The sequence below is a fragment of the Mesoplodon densirostris genome, chromosome 10, assembly GCF_025265405.1.
Source record: "Mesoplodon densirostris isolate mMesDen1 chromosome 10, mMesDen1 primary haplotype, whole genome shotgun sequence".
In the NCBI taxonomy this organism is placed as follows: Eukaryota; Metazoa; Chordata; class Mammalia; order Artiodactyla; family Ziphiidae; genus Mesoplodon; species Mesoplodon densirostris.
Genome location: NC_082670.1, coordinates 84,685,792 through 84,703,913, shown reverse-complemented (window position 1 = coordinate 84,703,913; position 18,122 = coordinate 84,685,792). Strand labels below are relative to the sequence as shown.

Sequence of the window (18,122 nt, the reverse complement as noted above, 5' to 3'; positions counted from 1 at the left end):
GTCTAACACATTTATGAATGGGATCACTTTGAGCTTGCTTGGTAATAGTGTTTGGAATTATGTTAGGCTACATGTTTTACATGGTACTATTTACCTATTAGGCATAAAAGGGTACTTTGGCCATTTAAGTTAACAAAATCACAGAGTTTGCAGGGGAAATTAGAAACATTGAGTAGAAGGAAATGACACTTGAAATCTATTTTTGTTGTGTTTTCACATTTTGCTCTTCATTCTTAAGCTTATTTCCCTCTGACATGTAAGGACATTATATTGGGAAATAATGTGTCTTGAAAACGGGAGCCAGTAAGCTTATGATCCAAGTGGTAATGACTTCTGTAATCGCTAATGAGGCAATGGAAGTTGAATATCTCAGCATACTCATGGGGGCCAGCCTCTTGCCTATTCCACAAGAAGCTGTCATATCAAATTTTTGTCCTGACGCCATGAGCCCTTTGATTCCTAAACCTTACTGAGAAACCTACTCTGAAATCAAAGTCAAGTTTCTTAGATGTGGTCAGACAAGGTCACATTAAAACAGTTCAGTGAACCTGCAGATCAAAGTTGAAAGGTAATGCCTCCCTCCCAGACTTGGCACTGACCCACCTGCTAGCTTACCTTTCAGTTTCTAACATGCCTTTTTCACCTCCTTTCCAATGGACTGGGAAAATGAGAGCTGCTCCTCTGAAAAATGGTAGAAGAGTTTCCTTCAATCACTTCACTAGGAAATGGGACACAGCTGAATTTGGAAACACACCTTTATCCAAAAGAGTGAATTATGAGGTAGTTTGTTGAAGAAATGTCTTGATCAGCATTTGCATGAAGTGAGATGTCCGAAAGGAATCCTAACTAATTCATAGTAGGACTTCTGTAAATCAGAATTACATGGTAATTTCAGGTTCGTGGGCTTCATTTTTGGCCTAAATTACCAGGATTTACCCTCGTTCTTGAGTGACCCAAGATACTAGACAGGATTCCTGCTGTCATGCTGTCCACATTGTTTTCTCCATTGCTGCCTTCCTTCCGTGTTGAGCCTTGATGTGTTATCCAGAATAGCACTGCAAAAGTGGGGAATGGTGACTCTGGTTAGGCGTGATCGTAACATCTCACGACACAGGTTTTTATCAAATTCCTTGTGATTTAAAAAAAAAAAAAAACAACAACCTTGCCATTGCTTTATATTTCAGTGTTCTGTCTCTTGTGGTCGAGGGCATAAACAACGAAATGTTTACTGCATGGCAAAAGATGGAAGTCATTTAGAAAGTGATTACTGTAAACACCTTGCTAAGCCAAATGGGCACAGAAAGTGCCGAGGAGGAAGATGCCCCAAGTGGAAGGCTGGCGCATGGAGTCAGGTGAGCAATGCTTCTCCTCTCATGACTGCTTCCTTACCTTCGGCCACATGGCTGACACCAGTGTGTTGGCTTGTTTCCCTGCGCGGTTTTGATTTCTCAGAGGGGAGCTTGGGGACAGGGAGGGAAACAGCTTTATGTCAGGATACTCGCTAGCTGTGGGACCTTGGGCAAGTGGCTTCAGCCCTTGGCACTTCGGATACCATCTACAATAGGACAGTTGTGAGGATTAATTCCAAGCGGTGGTAGATGTAGATGTCAGCTGTCTAGGACGGAGTAGCCCCTCAATCCTTCGCTGATGGCATTTTTATTACTATTTACCACTTAAAAAACCACTAATTCAGATTCTAGTAAGGTTGACTATGTTACCTGACAGGAATTGAGTCTGAATTTACCTTTGAGGTTCTTAAAGAAAAGGCTGTCAATATAAAGTATTAGAGAATACTTCTCTGCCTGTTAGCTTGTATACAATAGAGGTGGGGGACAGATGGGGAAGTTCTCTGTCATTTCCTAGCTCTGCAACCTTGGGTGATTTGTTTGACCTTGCCGAGCTGACTTCATATAGCTCTTATGAGGATTTAAAGCAGTAATGAATGCCGTGTACTTAGCTCTGGGGTCTTAAATCTAATAAGATCTCAAAAGTAGTATTTTTTTTACTTGGATGAGTGCGATGTGTGTATATCCAATGGGGAAGGAGAATAAGTACCCAAGAAACTGACTACAGTTAGACTCTACTGATTCTAAACCTTTGGTAACCTAGTCAGGAACTGGGTGGGAGAGTTTCCCTATTGAGTTCAGGAGGGAACTTTAGAAGCTTCTGTTTACCTATAAACAATTGAGGGGTGAACAAAAGTCACTCATATCTGGCCCTTAAAGTAGATCTTGTCACTCCACACTTGTCCATTTCCTCAGCTTGGTTGAGGTGCTTACTTAAAAGTAATAAGGCCCAATTTCTTTTCACATAGTCTGTATTTAATGTGTTCTTTCTCTCCATTAATTTGATTCAGTAAGGTTTTACTGAATTTGTAGCTCTCCTATGCAGTGGAGATGTATGAAGATACTCCAGAGAATCAATAGAAAACTAGGTTCAAGGTTAGCAGCCTCTAGAATTGATGCCTTCAGAGCCTGGTTCTTGATTCCCGATACCCCAGAGAAGCTTTGCACAGGTGTGTTAGCAGGAGGAGGAATTGAGAATCCTCCATTTCAACATGACTAATAGAAAATTCCTCTAGAAACGTGCATTTTTCTTAAATGCCCTGAGCTGCCATCATTGTCCCCCATACCTCACAGTCTTACTCCCTTCACAGAGAAGTAAAACGTGGCCTGCATCGTTCCCCAGCAGGGGAGCCTCATCCCTCTCAGTGCTTTTATCACAATGATCATGTTTTGTTTTTATTTTTGTTTTAACAATCAAAGCATCTGTGCCCAGCCAGAGCTAGCTCCTCCTCTGGCTTCCTTAAGGGACCAGATTTCTAGGCAGTACTTCATACTGGTCATCCTTAATGGTTTGTCTTAAGTGACTAGTGTCATCTGTAACTTCCAGCCCTTTTTATTTTTAGAGCTATTCAATGCATGTAAAAGCCTACAGCTAACATTATTTAAGATACCACACTAATTAGCTTGTCCTCTTGCACACTTTCATGCTCTGTTACTTTTCTTTATGTCCCTTGGACATGTCTACATCTTGTCCTGAATATTAAGTTGAGAGCATGTAAATGGTACTCATTATAAAGGCCAGTTCATTTAATAAAAGGATGATTAAAAGAATCTTTCACTCTTTATTGGTAAACACAGAGTGAGTTTTACTCTAGTATCCTGTGATCTTGATGGGAAGTCTAAAATTGTTCACAAAGCTGGGATGCTTAGGTTTGAACCCTTGGGGTTTTTTCAAACATAAGGTAATAGGATTATTGGAATTCCTCCCCAGAAAAGACCTGTTCAAAAGGATTGCTTAGAAAAGTCTAGTTACCTTTGTGGAAAATGCAAGTAAACACAGTTATGTAATGATCTGTGGCCAACTTTCTAATGCTCTGATTTGATTTATAGAAATGAATTATAAAAACAGGCAAGACAAGATGCTACATGGGTAAAATCCAATTTGTGCAATTTAGAAGGATACCTGAAAATAATCAGACCCAGAGTTTGATGGAGAAAGACAGTCTGCATGATTAAAGGTTATTGGTTTACTAATGATCCCATGGTAAACAGAAATATCCCATAGGCAGTAATATAAAGCAAGAATAACGATTATTCATTTGCAACAATATTTAGAAAGTTTTATATCTGGTCCTTCTGTTTTCTGCTGGTAGCTATATTCTAGTCATCTCATCTTCAAGGTAGGGAGAATAATTATTGCTATTTCTCATCATGTCAAAATGTGTGACGATAATAAGGCATATAGAATATTGGGATAAGAAACTAGTATAGCCTTGCTAATCTTCGTCTCTCCCTCAGAATTGGTGTTTTGAGGTTTAAAGTGGAATGTTTCACTTTTACATCTTTTGGAAATCTGTAATGTGTCAAGGACATTTTTCCAATAAAAGAATAGCTTTTATTGGAAAGCATCCTCAATAAAGTTTGAAAGCATTTTTTTCAAAAGGTCATGTTCAATTTGTTTAGATGATTTTGATCAAGAGCTGAGGGATGAAATTTTCAGACACAATCAGCATCCATTTCTTGATTCAGCTTGATAAATGTGAAGGCTCTGTAGTCATGATTCAAAAGCATTCCAGGGGCTTCCCTGGTGGCGCAGTGGTTGAGAGTCTGCCTGCCGATGCAGGGAACACGGGTTCGTGCCCCGGTCCGGGAAGATCCCACATGCCGTGGAGCGGCTGGGCCCGTGAGCCATGGCCGCTGAGCCTGCGCGTCCGGAGCCTGTGCTCCGCACCAGGAGAGGCCACAGCAGTGAGAGGCCCGCGTACCGCAAAAAAAAAAAAAAAAAAAAAAAAGCATTCCAGAATAAAAGACTTTTAATGTGTCCTGTTCCTATAGAAAGGCTTTTTAAACAAATGAAGATAAGGACTAAACAATAAATCATCAGAGTAGAATGAAAGTAACACTTTATCATCATTTATCAATCATGAATTCATTCAATCCTGAGATGCCTGTTTTTTTCATATTTTAACATTTCTGTGGTCCGGATGGGCCTAACAACCAATGGAAGGCCATGATTTAATTAATTGCTCTTGTTTTCTTTCTGAGTGATACAAAATGTTAATACTGTGTCTTGGAATCAGTGGTGTCTTAAATTCAGAGAAATACTTAATTTTTAAAAGCTCTTTGGTGCTCATGCCAAAATGGAAACTGGCAGATTGCATTATGAACCTACCAGCCATTTTTGGTTGGGATTTTTCTTGTAATTACAATGAGAGCGGCTTGGTTGTGGTGTCTGATTCTGGAGTATTCTGCAAGTGTCTAATGGAGAAACATGGCAAATGTGTAGCGTGTGTCCTTTGAGAAGTCAGGGAAACCATATGCACATGGTCAGTGATGAGAACTAGAGTTGCCTTAGTGATTTGTGCTTTCTTGTTACTTTGTATTTGAACTGCAAGCATTGATGTTGAATTGTTTGAATACAGGCTTTTCACCCACACTCTTGCTGATGTACAAAAGGCTGCATAATATTAGCACCATATTTTAAAACTGGAAGCCAAATTTTAATCCACGGTAGATTGCCTAGGATAGAATTTACTTGGACTATTTTCTGTTTTTGTTTTTGCTTGAGTTAGAGTGATTATCTCTGTTCTTTGCTTTATTTATTTGTGGAGTATCTACTTAAAAGGTTTACTAGGAAGTATGAAAGATATTTTATGCAAGATGCTTAGCATAGAACTAAGGTCTCAACTGGCAGTGATTTTGTATCTCTTGGGACGTTTGGCAGTGTCTAGAGACAGTTTTGGTTATCTCACTTCGGCAGAGGAGGGGAAATGCAACTGACATGTAGTAGGGTAGAGTCCAGGAATGCTCCTAAACTTTCTACAATGCACAGGACACCCCCAACAAAAATGAATTATTAGGTTGAGAAACCCTAGAATAGAGCCTCGGCTAGTAAATGCTTACTAAGTTTGCTATTGTTGTTACCAGTTACTATTTATTAAAGTTGGTTCATATAGTTATTTTTCAAACTAATCCCTCCTTTTAAACAATGTCACTGCCATGGTTGCAGTAGTTGTACTGGAGAAAAGTATGTAAAATTCTTTCCAGGTTTTTAAGTGTATACTGCAATTCCCTAAACGTCAGAAGTTCCGTAGAGATTCTTTTTCTCTATGGAAATAAGCATTGTTTACCCTTTAAATCAGTGAGTTCTGCATACTAGCATTGCACAGTAGGGAGTACAGAGAGGTGAAACACAGCTCCCAGCTCAGTAGTTTGGAACTAAAAACATCTACTTTCAAACCGGCACAAATAGACTGCCATGCAGAAATGATGGATGGGACAGAGGAGGGGGGCATGTTAATAGACACCGCTCAACCTCTTTCTTCTGCAGAATAACTAAAAGTTGGACTAAATAAAACGAGAAGAATTAAGCACGCACACGTGCACACACCACCACCATCAGCACCTCCAGGGTCATGCAGAGGTCTTTTTGATGCTGTTTTATTCATGGGGCTTCCGCACAAATCTCTCAGAACTCACCAAGCAAGGCTGGCTGTCTCTGTAGGCAAAATGTTGCCTCCCCTGAGACAGCACAGGAAGAAAAGTGAAACACGGAGAACTAACTCTGATGCAGTATATACTTCATTTTGAACAAAGATTACCATGGATGCAGTATTCACAGAGGCAGGGCTTACACCTTACTGTGCATATAAGTCCTGTCGAAGCTTTTGAATGTGTTAATTCAAGGCTAGCTTTGACACTATGAAAATCGGAAGCCACAGCAACATTGTATCACTGAAACTTCCTTTATCTTTTGAAAAAATGTTGAACATTGTAGAGATAATTTTAAAAATATTGGTTGCTTATAGCTCTTAATACTTTACCTTTGCTGAACCGTAAGTAATAATTTACTCAGTAACAAACAATAGCATCAAAAAGAAGTTTCATTTACTTAGAGCCTGAATAGTATATACCCTGAAAGCCTTTAACGTTTTTTCCTTTTTCTTTAACTTATTAAAGCATCATGAGATTTTGCATATGTATTAGCTCTATGCCAAACTCAAATTTGTTTACTTAATTGTTCTTATTTTTTCCTTGTGTTTCCATTTGGATACATTGTTCTGGAAGGGTACTGTTTTATTTTTTAAAGACCCCAAATTCAAATAGCCAAAGGGTATTTTGGTTGTTGTTTGTTGTCAGTGGTTGCTGATGATTTCTGTCATTCATGTGCTAACTCTCCGATATTGCAGTTCATCCATTTCCTGTGTAATCAATGGGAAATATAATATATATGTAGCTCCCATAAGTATTAAATGGCCATCCTCTGTACACAAGGCAATCAGGCACCCTCTCATTCCACCAAGAACATAATGACGTTAAAAGTCTGGTTCCTTGTGGGTCACAAACTCATTCAATCCAATTAATACAATTAAACCCAAACAATAGTAGCTATGTTGCTCCAAAATATTTCCTTCTCTTCAGCTAGCTTTGATGTGAACATTTAAGTTCCTGCCTGGCATAGACTCATCTGAAATGATATTATTTCCCAAGATGCCTTCTAAACACTACCACCTATTTTCTTAGAATCTGAAACGGAAATAATATTATTATGCAGCAGAATTCATTAGCGTGTGCTTCTTGTTAGTAAATTCCCGTTAGCCTCAGAGAACATGACTCCTGCTGCAGGTTAATTGGACAAGAATTTTTGTCTAATTTAAAAGCGTGATTCTATTCTTTACGAAGATGTCCTCTTAGGAGTATGGCTTTAGTGTATGTTAAGCTTGTTTTCTCAATTAGACAAATGAATGGCAGCTGAGCTATCACAAAAACTTGGAAACAATTTTTAATAGCTAAGTGAAATAATAGGCTGTTCTTTCCAGTCAGATGTTGCCTTTAGTTTCTGAATGTCAAAAGCTTAATAAAGACAGTAATTCTTGGCCTGACCATAAGTGAGATTATGAAACCCAGCAATGAGGAATCCATTAAAAAATTAATTTAGAGGAAAGTTAATTACAGATTAATAGGGTGTTGTGCAGCTTGGTCAACAAAATGTTTCAGCCTGATTAACAGTATTTTTCACGGACTGAAAACACAACACCCGAGGAAATTTTTTTTTTTGGTCAGCTTTTATTTTTTGTATATTCATCCGAGGTTGTAAATAGATACAAATACTTCAATGAATTCCATAGTTTAAGGGAAAAAAAATTCCCTATCTCCAGGAATAGGAGCAAGAAGAAGAAGAGACTGAAGAAAATAATTCTATATATAAGGCCCTAAAAGCTTCAGTGATTTACTCTCCTTGAGTTATATTTTCCATCTGCCAAGAAATTGTCTTGTACAGAACTATATCTCCAATTTTCAACACCCTTCAACCTTCCAGGATAGAAATCATTTGGGATTTTCATTTCACATGGCAGCACTACTTCTAGGTTGTACTGAATGTCTCAGAATGATCTCTCCTAGCCTATTCCACTGTCCAAGAGTTTTGTTAACCTGAAAGATTTCCCCCTAACTTGAGTCTCTTCCTCACTCAACCGCCTTTGATAGGCAGTGAGTTTGCAGATTTAAGACATTCTCTTGGGTCCCTTTCACTGGAAATTAGAAAGCCTTGTGATAGCTGTGAGGGTTATTGGATTAGGGATGCTGTCCCCAGATCTGTGACCCTCTCCACCCCGATGATCACTCCCTCCCCCAAATGACCCGAAGCTCCCACTTACGCACTCTTGTCCTTTTAGTGCTCTGTGTCCTGTGGCCAAGGCGTGCGGCGGAGAAATGTGGGCTGTCAGCTGGGAACACACAAAATAGCCGGAGAGACCGAGTGCAACCCATACACTAGACCGGAGTCAGAGCGCGCCTGCCAAGCCCCGCTGTGTCCACTCTACGCTTGGAGGGCAGACGAATGGCAAGAAGTAAGTAGAGCCAGGAAGTAGGCACCTGCCAGTGTTTCGCTCAACCCCTTTGCTATCATCACATCCGTTCCCCCGTGAAGCCCTCCAGCATGGTGACGAGGCTGGCTCTTTCCCAAAAGGTTTGCTTGTCAGACGGCCAACAGTTCACTCCAGCGATGGTGGGAGAGCTCCTCCTTTTTCTGCCGTTCCGACGTCTGTGTTCTTGAGTGTTCCAAATCTGGCTGCCTCCAGAAAAAGTTGAACAGGCCTTGGGCCAAATGCATAAAGATAACTTTCCCAGAAGGAGGGGGAGATGGAAGAAATATTTTAAATATGTATATTCAGACGTGGTCATTCTGGATGAGTTCAGACAGCCACTAGGGGCAGACTCTAGGTAGGACCTACTCTGGGTTTTTTCCTCCTTCCACAGCTTTGGCCATCAGCTAGAAGACAGGCACTCATTTGAAACCCTGATTAATTAGCGAAGGATTTCCAGCATTTGAAAAACTGAGGGCAGCTGAAGAACTGCTCCATTGATGCAGAAATAGACTTGTTTTTCTCCTGCCCCAAGTTAATGTCTAGTTAAAGAAAACACAAAGTGCCCCTGGGGAATGGCCTGGCCAGCAAGGATAGGACATTAGTAGGAGGGGACCTCTGTTTCCAGTACAGAAGATTGATTTGTAGAAAAGGGGGGAAAGGATATTAAAAAGCAAAACCGTATCTACTGACATTGTAATGAAACAGAAAGTACAAGCTGTAAAAGGTTCAGAGATAGGCATAGTAAGACAGGAATTTCCCACCGGGAACGGTTTTCAGGACAGGTGAGACAGTCCCTGGCACTGTGCTAAGTGCTTTACTGTTCATCACCTCACTTAATCTTTTTAACCACTAAGTGGTTTAAAAAGACAAAGTGGGTATTATTATTATCCCATTTTGCAATCAAGGAAACTGAGGTTTGGAGGGCCAATGTCATTTGTCCAAATGTTATACACCTAGCAAGTGGAAGAAGCAAGGCTTGATCCTAAGTTAATTCTCTTAAACCATTATGAGATACTGCAGCTGCTTTCTTTTTCCTTTATTTAATGCAAATGCTAACGGCATTGCCACTTTTCCCCCTGTTTTTATTGAGATATAATTGACATATAATGTTATATTAACTTTAAGTGAAAACCTGGTGATTTGACATATGTATATATTACAAAATGATTACTACAGTAAGTATACTTAGTATTAACAGCTATGTCACAGTTACCTTTTTTTTTTTTTTTTGCGGTATGCGAGCCTCTCACTGTTGTGGCCTCCCCCGTTGCGGAGCACAGGCTCCGGACGCGCAGGCTCAGTGGCCATGGCTCACGGGCCCAGCCTCTCCGCGGCATATGGGATCCTCCCAGACCGGGGCACGAACCCATATCCCCTGCATCGGCAGGTGGACTCTCAACCACTTGCGCCACCAGGGAGGCCCTCACAGTTACCTTTGATCACCACACAGAGTTACAATTTTTTTTCTTGTGATGAGAACTTTTAAGATCTACTCTCTTCGCAATTTCCAAGTTTAATGTACAGTTTTTTTTTTTTTTTTGGCGGTACGCGGGCCTCTCACCGCTGTGGCCCCTCCCGCTGCAGAGCACAGGCTCCGGACGCGCAGGCCCAGCGGCCATGGCTCACGGGCCCAGCCGCTCCACGGCATGCGGGATCCTCCCGGACCGGGGCACGAACCCACGTCCCCTGCATCGGCAGGCGGACTCTCAACCACTGCACCACCAGGGAAGCCCTAATGTACAGTATTGTTAACTGTAGTCACCATGCTGTATATTACATCCCTAGGATTTATTTCTCTTACTACTGGAAGTTTGTACCTTTTGACCACCTTTACCTGTTCACCTACTCTATGCCCTCCCCCCACCTCTGGCAGCCAGCAATCTGTTCTGAGTTTGTTTTGTTATGTTTTGTCAGATTATTCCACATAGGAATGAGACCGTACAGTATTTGTCTATTTACGTCACTTAGCATAATACCCTCAGGGTTCATCCGTGTTGTCACAGATGACAGGATTTCCTTCTTTTTATGGCTGAATTATATTCATATATATTTTTTCTTTCTATCACATTTTCTTTATCCATTCATCCATCATTGGACACTTAGGATGTTTCTGTATCATGGCTATTGTAATTAATGCTGTGTGAACATGGGGGTGAGTATATCTTTTCGAGTCAGTGATTTTATTTCCTTCAGGTAAACACCCAGAAGTGGAATTGCTAGATCGTATGGTAGTTCTATTTTTAAGTTTTTGGAGGAGCCTCCAGACTGTTTTCCAGAGTGGCTGCACCAACTTATATCCCCACCAACAGTACATAAGTGTTCCCTTTTCTTCACATCCTTGCTAACATTTGTTGTTTCTTGTCTTTTTGGTAATAGTCATTCCAACAGGTGTGAGGTGATATCTCATTGTGGTTTTGATTTACATTCTCCTGATGATTAGTGATCTTGAGCACCTTTTCATATATCTGTTGGCCATTTGTATGTTTTTTTTTTTTCAGAAATGGCTATTCAGGTCCTTTGCCCATTTTTAGTTTGATGTAGTCCAACTTGTTTATTTTTGATTTTGCTGCCTTTGATTTTGGTGTCAGATCCAAAAAATCATTGCCAAGACTGATGTCAAGGAGCTTGCCCCTATGTATAGGACATTTATGGTCAGGTCTTACATTCAGGTCTTTAATCCATTTTGAGTTAATTTGGGGTATGGTGTAGGATTGGGGTCCAGTTTCATTCTTTTGCATGTGGTGCTTTGGGTAGTATGGACATTGATTGATTTGCGTATACTGAAGAATCCTTGCATTCCTGGGGTAAACCCCACTTGATCATGGTGTATGATCCTTTTAATGTGCTCTTGGATTCTGTTTGCTAGAATTTTGTTGAGGATTTTTGCATCTCTGTTCATCAGTGATATTGGCCTGTGGTTTTCTTTCTTTGTGACATCTTTGGTTTTGGAATCAGGGTGACGGTGGCCTCGTAGAATGAGTTTGGGAGTGTTCCTCCCTCTGCTATATTTTGGGAGAGTTTGAGAAGGATAGGTATTAGCTCTTCTCTAAATGTTTGATAGAATTCACCTGTGAAGCCATCTGGTCCTGGGCTTTTGTTTGTTGGAAGATTTTTAATCACAGTCTCAATTTCAGTGCTTCTGTTTGGTCTGCTTATATTTTCTATTTCTTCCTGGTTCAGTCTTGGAAGGTTGTGCTTTTCTAATAATTTGTCCATTTCTTCGTGGTTGTCCATTTTATTGGCATATAGTTACTTGTAGTAACCTCTCATGATCCCTTGTATTTCTGCAGTGTCAGTTGTTACTTCTCCTTTTTCATTTCTAATTCTATTGATTTGAGTCTTCTCCCATTTTTTCTTGGTGAGTCTGGCTGATGGTTTATCAATTTTGTTTATCTTCTCAAAGAACCATCTTTTAGTTTTATTGATCTTTGCTATTGCTTCCTTCATTTCTTTTTCATTTATTTCTGATCTGACATTTATGAATTCTTTCCTTCTGCTAACTTTGGGGTGTTTTTGTTCTTCTTTCTCTAATTGCTTTAGGTGTAGGGCTAGGTTGTTTATTTGAGATGTTTCTTGTTTCCTGAGGTAGGAATGTGTTGCTCTAAACTTCCCTCTTAGAATTGCTTTTGCTGCATCCCATACGTTTTAGGTTGTCGTGTTTTCCTTGTTATTTGTTTCTAGGTATTTTTTGATTTCCTCTTTGATTTTTTCAGTGATCTCTTGGTTATTAACTAGTGTATTGTTTAGCCTCCATGCGTTTATATTTTTTACAGATTTTTTCTTGTAATTGATATCTAGTCTCATAGCATTGTGGTCGGAAAAGATACTTGATACAATTTCAATTTTCTTAAGATATGATCTATCCTGGAGAATTTTCCATTAGCACTTGAGAAGAAAGTGTATTCTGTTGGTTTTGGATGGGATGTCCTATAAATATCAATTAAGTGCATCTTGTTTAATGTATCATTTAAAGCTTGTGTTTCCTTATTTATTTTCATTTTGGATGATCTGTCCATTGGTGAAAGTGGGGTGTTAACGTCCCTCCTGTGATTGTGTTACTGTCGATTACCCCTTATGGCTATTAGCCTTTGCCTTATGTATTGAGGTGCTCCTATGTTGGGTCCATAAATATTTACAGTTGTTATATCTTCTTCTTGGATCAATCCCTTGATCATTATATAGTATCCTTCTTTGTCTCTTCTAATAGTCTTTATTTTAAAGTCTATTTTGTCTGATATGAGAATTGCTACTCCAGCTTTCCTGTGATTTCCACTTGGAATGAATATCTTTTTCCATCCCCTCACTTTCAGTCTGTATGTGTCCCTAGGTCTGAAGTGGGTCTCTTGTAGACAGCATATATACGGGTCTTGTTTTTGTATCCATTTAGCCAGTCTGTGTCTTTTAGTGGGAGCGTTTAATCCATTTTCATTTAAGGTAGTCATCAATATGTATGTTCCTATTACCATTTTCTTAATTGCTCTGAGTTTGTTGTTGTAGGTCTTTTCCTTCTCTTGTGCTTCCTGTCTAGAAAAGTTCCTTTAGCATTTGTTGTAAAGCTGGTTTTGTGGTGCTGAATTCTCTTAGCTTTTGCTTGTCTGTAAAGGTTTTAATTTCTGTGTTGAATCTGAATGAGATCCTTGCTGGGTAGAGTAATCTTGGTTGTCGGTTTTTCCCTTTCATCCCTTTAAATATGTCCTGACACTCCCTTCTGGCTTTCAGAGTTTCTGCTGAAAGATAAACTGTTAACCTTATGGGGATTCCCTTGTATGTTATTTGTTGTTTTTCCCTAGCTGCTTTTAATATTTTTTCTTTGTATTTAATTTTTGATAGTTTGATTAATATGTGTCTCTGTGTGTTTCTCCTTGGATTTATCCTGTATGGGACTCTCTGCACTTCCTGGTCTTGATTAACTATTTCCTTTCCCATATTAGGGAAGTTTTCAACTATAATCTCTTCAGATATTTTCTCAGTCCCTTTCTTTTTCTCTTCTTCTTCTGGGACCCCTGTAATTCGAATGTTGGTGTGTTTAATGTTGTCCCAGAGGTCTCTGAGACTGTCCTCAATTCTCTTCGTTCTTTTTTCTTTATTGTGCTCTGCGGTAGTTATTTCCACTATTTTATCTTCCAGGTTACTTATCTGCCTCAGTTATTCTGCTATTGATTCCTTCTAGAGAATTTTTAATTTCATTTATTGTGTTGTTCATCATTGTTTGTCTTCTCTTTAGTTCTTCTAGGTCTTTGTTAAACATTTCTTGTATTTTCTCCAGTCTTTTTCCAAGATTTTGGATCATCTTTACTCTCATTACTCTGAATTCTTTTTCAGGTAGACTGCCTATTTCCTCTTCATTTCTTTGGTCTGGTGGGTTTTTACATTGCTCCTTCACCTGCTGTGTGTGTCTCTGTCTTCTCATTTTGCTTAACTTACTGTGTTTGGGGTCTCCTTTTTGCAGGCTGCAAGTTCGTAGTTCCCATTGTTTTTGGTGTCTGCCCCCAGTGGGTAAGGTTGGTTCAGTGGGTTGTGTAGGCTTCCTGGTGGAGGGAACTAGTGCCTGTGTTCTGGTGGATGAGGCTGGATCTTGTGTTTCTGGTGGGCAGGACTATGTCCGGTGGTGTGTTTTGGGGTGTCTGTGACCTTATTATGATTTTAGGCAGCCTCTCTGCTAATGGGTGGGGTTGTGTTCCTGTCTTGCTAGTTGTTTGTCATAGGGTGTCCAGCAGTGTAGCTTGCTGGTCGTTGAGTGGAGCTGGGTCTTAGCGTTGAGATGGAGATCTCTGGGAGAGCTTTCACCATTTGATATTACGTGGAGCCAGGAGGTCTCTGATGGACCAATGTCCTGAACTCAGCTCTCCAACCTCAGAGGCACAGGCCTGACACCTGGCCAGAGCACAAAGACTCTGTCAGCCACATGGCTCAGAAGAAAAGGGAGAAATAACTAAATAAATAAAGTAATTAATTAATTAATTAAAGTTATTAAAATAACAAAATATTAAAAATAAAAACATTTTAAAGTAATAAAAAAGAGGAAAAAGAAAGAAAGAAAGAAAGAGAAAGAAAGAAAAAAGAAAGGAAGGAAGGAAAGGGCCACCAAAGCAAAAACCAAATCCACCAACGATAACAAGTGCTAAAAAGTATACAAAAAAAAAAAAAAAACGGACAGACAGAAACCTAGGACAAATGGTAAAAAGCAAAGCTGCACAGGCAAAATCACACAAAGAAGCATACATATAACACACTCACAAAAAGAGAAAAGGAAAAAACATATATATATATATATATATATATATATATATATATATATATATAAAGGAAGAGAGCAACCAAATCAATAAACAAATCTACCAATGATAACAAGCTCTAAATACTAAATTAAGATAAACATAAAACCAGAAACAAATTAGATGCAGAAAGCAAACCCCAAGTCTACAGTTGCTCCCAAAATCCACTGCCTCACTTTTGGGATGATTCGTTGTCTATTCAGGTGTTCCACAGATGCAGGGTACATCAAGTTGATTGTGGAGATTTAATCCGCTGCTCCCGAGGCTGCTGGGAGAGATTTCCCTTTCTCTTCTTTGTTCGCACAGCTCCTGGGGTTCAGCTTTGGATTTGGCCCCGCCTCTGCGTGTAGGTCGCCTGAGGGCGTGTGCTCCCCGCTCAGACAGGACGGGGTTAAAGGAGCAACTGAGGGCTTCCCTGGTGGTGCAGTGGTTGCGAGCCCACCTGCCGATGCAGGGGACATGGGATTGTGCCCCAGTCTGGGAAGATCCCACATGCCACGGACCGGCTGGGCCCGTGGGCCATGGCCGCTGAGCCTGTGCGTCCGGAGCCTGTGCTCCGCAACGGGAGAGGCCACAGCAGTGAGAGGCCCGCGTACCGCAAAAAAAAAAGGAGCAGCTGATTCGGGGGCTCTGACTCACTCAGGCCAGGGGGAAGGAGGGGTACGGACGCGGGGCGAGCCTGCAGCAGCAGAGGCCAGTGCGCCGTGCATTCTCCCGGGGAAGTTGTCCGTGGATCACAGGATCCTGGCAGGGGCCGGCTGCACAGGCTCCCAGGAGGGGAGGTGTGGAGAGTGACCTGTGCTCGCACACAGGCTTCTTGGTGGCGGCAGCAGCAGCCTTAGCGTCTCATGCCCGTCTCTGGTATCCGCGCTGATAGCTGTGGCTCGCGCCTGTCTCTGGAGCTCGATTAGGCGGTGCTCTGAATCCCGTCTCCTCACGCACCCCAAAACAATGGTCTCTTGTCTCTTAGGCAGGTCCAGACTTTTCCCCGGACTCCCTGCCGGCTAGCTGTGGCACCCTAGCCCCCTGCAGGCTGTGTTCATGCAGCCAACCCCAGTCCTCTCCCTGGGATCTGACCTCCAAAGCCGGAGTCTCATTATGGACCTTTTAACAATATTAATTCTTCCAGTCTATGAGCACAGAAGATCTTTCCATTTATTTCAGTCTTCTTCAGTTTCTTTTATCAGTGTCTTGCAGTTTTCGATGTACAGATCTTTCACCTCCTTGGTTAAATTTATTCCTAGGTATTTTATTCTTTTTGATGCAATTTTAAATGGGGTTTGTTTTCTTACAACTACATTCTTAACCCTTGTAGGTATTCAGCCTTCCAGCTCTGTTCTTCCCTCTCCTTCACCCTCCTGATGGATTAGTTCCATTGTTTTCAGTCATCTCTTTTCTTTAGGACTCTCACCCTCTCTGTCTACTCAATTTTTCTTTTGCTCATTTTCCTTCTAAAGTTTGGTGGGGTTTTTTTGTTTTTATTTCCACCAGACTGTGGCAGGGAGGAATAGCTAAAGCAGTTACATTTCAAATTAATTGTACTTGAGCCACACAAGTTATTGGGAACCCCCAGAGGCTGTAGACTTTTACAGACGTGGTTCATATACCAGCACTGCCACATTTCAGCTGTGTGACTTAGAACAAGGATGCTTTATTTTCTGAACTGTGAGTTTGCCATTGGTAAAGTGGGAATAATGATAAGTGTGCAAAGCTGTTCTGAGAAAATTGGAAATAATCGAGTGGTTTGGGGATTGACAGAGTCAGATAGAGAAGAAGAGGTGTCTTCATCCCTCTCTGCCTGTGTGTTACCACTTGACTCTCTTTGTAATTCTTGGTTCAGACCTACCACTGCCTGCTCCCTCCCTCTCCCTCTCATCTTCATGTCTGCTAAACTCAACCCTGTGTGACTGCTCCAAGGAGCACAAAGTAAGAGAGTGTTCAGAAGTGAATCTCAGCTGACAGCTCATGCTTTAGCCAACTTTTAAAAATGCCAGTGCCAGTTGGGAAAATGCAAGCTCCATTGACAATTCATTCTGAATCCCAAAGACTAGAAACCTTGCCAAATATGCACTGAGGATATCCTCTTCTCTGATCATCTGAAATGTGCCTAGAAATGTACGTCTTTGTCTGTGCCATGCAGATCGATCTTTCTAAATCATTCCTCAAATATTGTTCTCAAGCTCTGTATAAGAACAGGAGACCTACTAAGATAGCCTGACCTGTGGCTAAATTTAGAAGTTGACCAGAGGGGAGCAGCAAGAAAAGTGGATCGGATAGTTGCCCTCCTGCCAACATGCTTTCTCATCTGCCTGAACCCGAAGTGGAGAGTTTGAGGCCAGTGGACCTGGGTGGTGAGGGAGGTTGGAGGACTGTGGGAGGCCCTCACGTGACACTGAATTGGCCAAAGGGAGGTGCAGGGCAGCTGGATGGGGGAGGGAGAAGCCCCATTAGAACCCGTTGTTCCTCATTTGCAAAGCATGCTGGTAGTCCTCTCTTCAAACGTCCCCACATCCACAAGGCTTTGAGGGAATGTTGTTAGCAGCTGGGCAACCATCTTCAGATTTGCCTCTGGTCCTATTTGCCTACAGCGGTCCTGGTTTATGCATGGGGTAGGCCTGGTGTAATTATTAATCGCCCCTACTTCCATGATCAAAAGCGTCCTTGTTAAACAGTACATTGGGTGGTCACTTGATAGTACAGCACCCTTCAGGCTCCCCTTAATCAGCCTTCACCTCCATTCTGGTTCTCACCTCCTCTGTACCCACTCACTCTGCTACCATTTCACCTGATATGCACCTTGTGCATGCACATGTCTTGACTTTCTTCCCCTCATCTAGTGACACCTTGAGCTGACGTCAGTGAGATGCCAGGGCAGTCTCAGAGCCCAGTGAATCGGATGCTGGAGACTCCCACCCCACCCCATTATGGGAGGTTTTCTTCTTCTTAGCCATTCTTTACAACTAACTCAGAGCTGTTGCTTGCTTTTTGAGTGTGCATTTTCCCCTTTTGCTTCCCCCCTTGGACACTATTAAAAACCCACCTGTTGGGCTTCCCTGGTGGCGCAGTGGTTGAGAGTCCATCTGCTGATGCAGGGGACACGGGTTCGTGCCCCGGTCCGGGAGGATCCCACATGCTGCGGAGCAGCTGGGCCCTTGAGCCATGGCCACTGAGCCTGTGCGTCCGGAGCCTGTGCTCCACAGCGGGAGAGGCTACAGCAGTGAGAGGCCCGTGTACCACACACAAAAAAAAACCCCACCTGTTTGTTGGCAAGATGTATTTCACACCAGGCACATAGCACATGGCCCCCTCCTCTTCATGAGAAATAATCCAAGTGTCCACCTTGAGAAGCATGAGTTCCACATACCCACAGTAGCATGATCACCAGGGATGTTATACACAGTCACACAGGTTGTACACTGTACAACCCCAGGGGTACCATTCCCATAGGCTACAATGTGAGGGGCATCCTCTAGAGT

The 18,122-nt window shown here is 41.6% G+C and overlaps 1 protein-coding gene across 6 annotated transcripts in view; it reads left to right on the top strand.

The window, feature by feature from the left end:
* Nucleotides 1–18,122, top strand: part of ADAMTS9 (ADAM metallopeptidase with thrombospondin type 1 motif 9) — a 171,761-nt gene that overhangs the window by 116,463 nt on the left and 37,176 nt on the right. For all 6 annotated transcript variants that reach the window (XM_060109127.1, XM_060109130.1, XM_060109131.1 and 3 more), the window contains 2 exons: nucleotides 1,185–1,352; nucleotides 8,180–8,353. In XM_060109127.1, coding sequence (XP_059965110.1) covers nucleotides 1,185–1,352; nucleotides 8,180–8,353 — 342 coding nt within the window. The remainder of the gene's footprint in view (nucleotides 1–1,184; nucleotides 1,353–8,179; nucleotides 8,354–18,122) is intronic.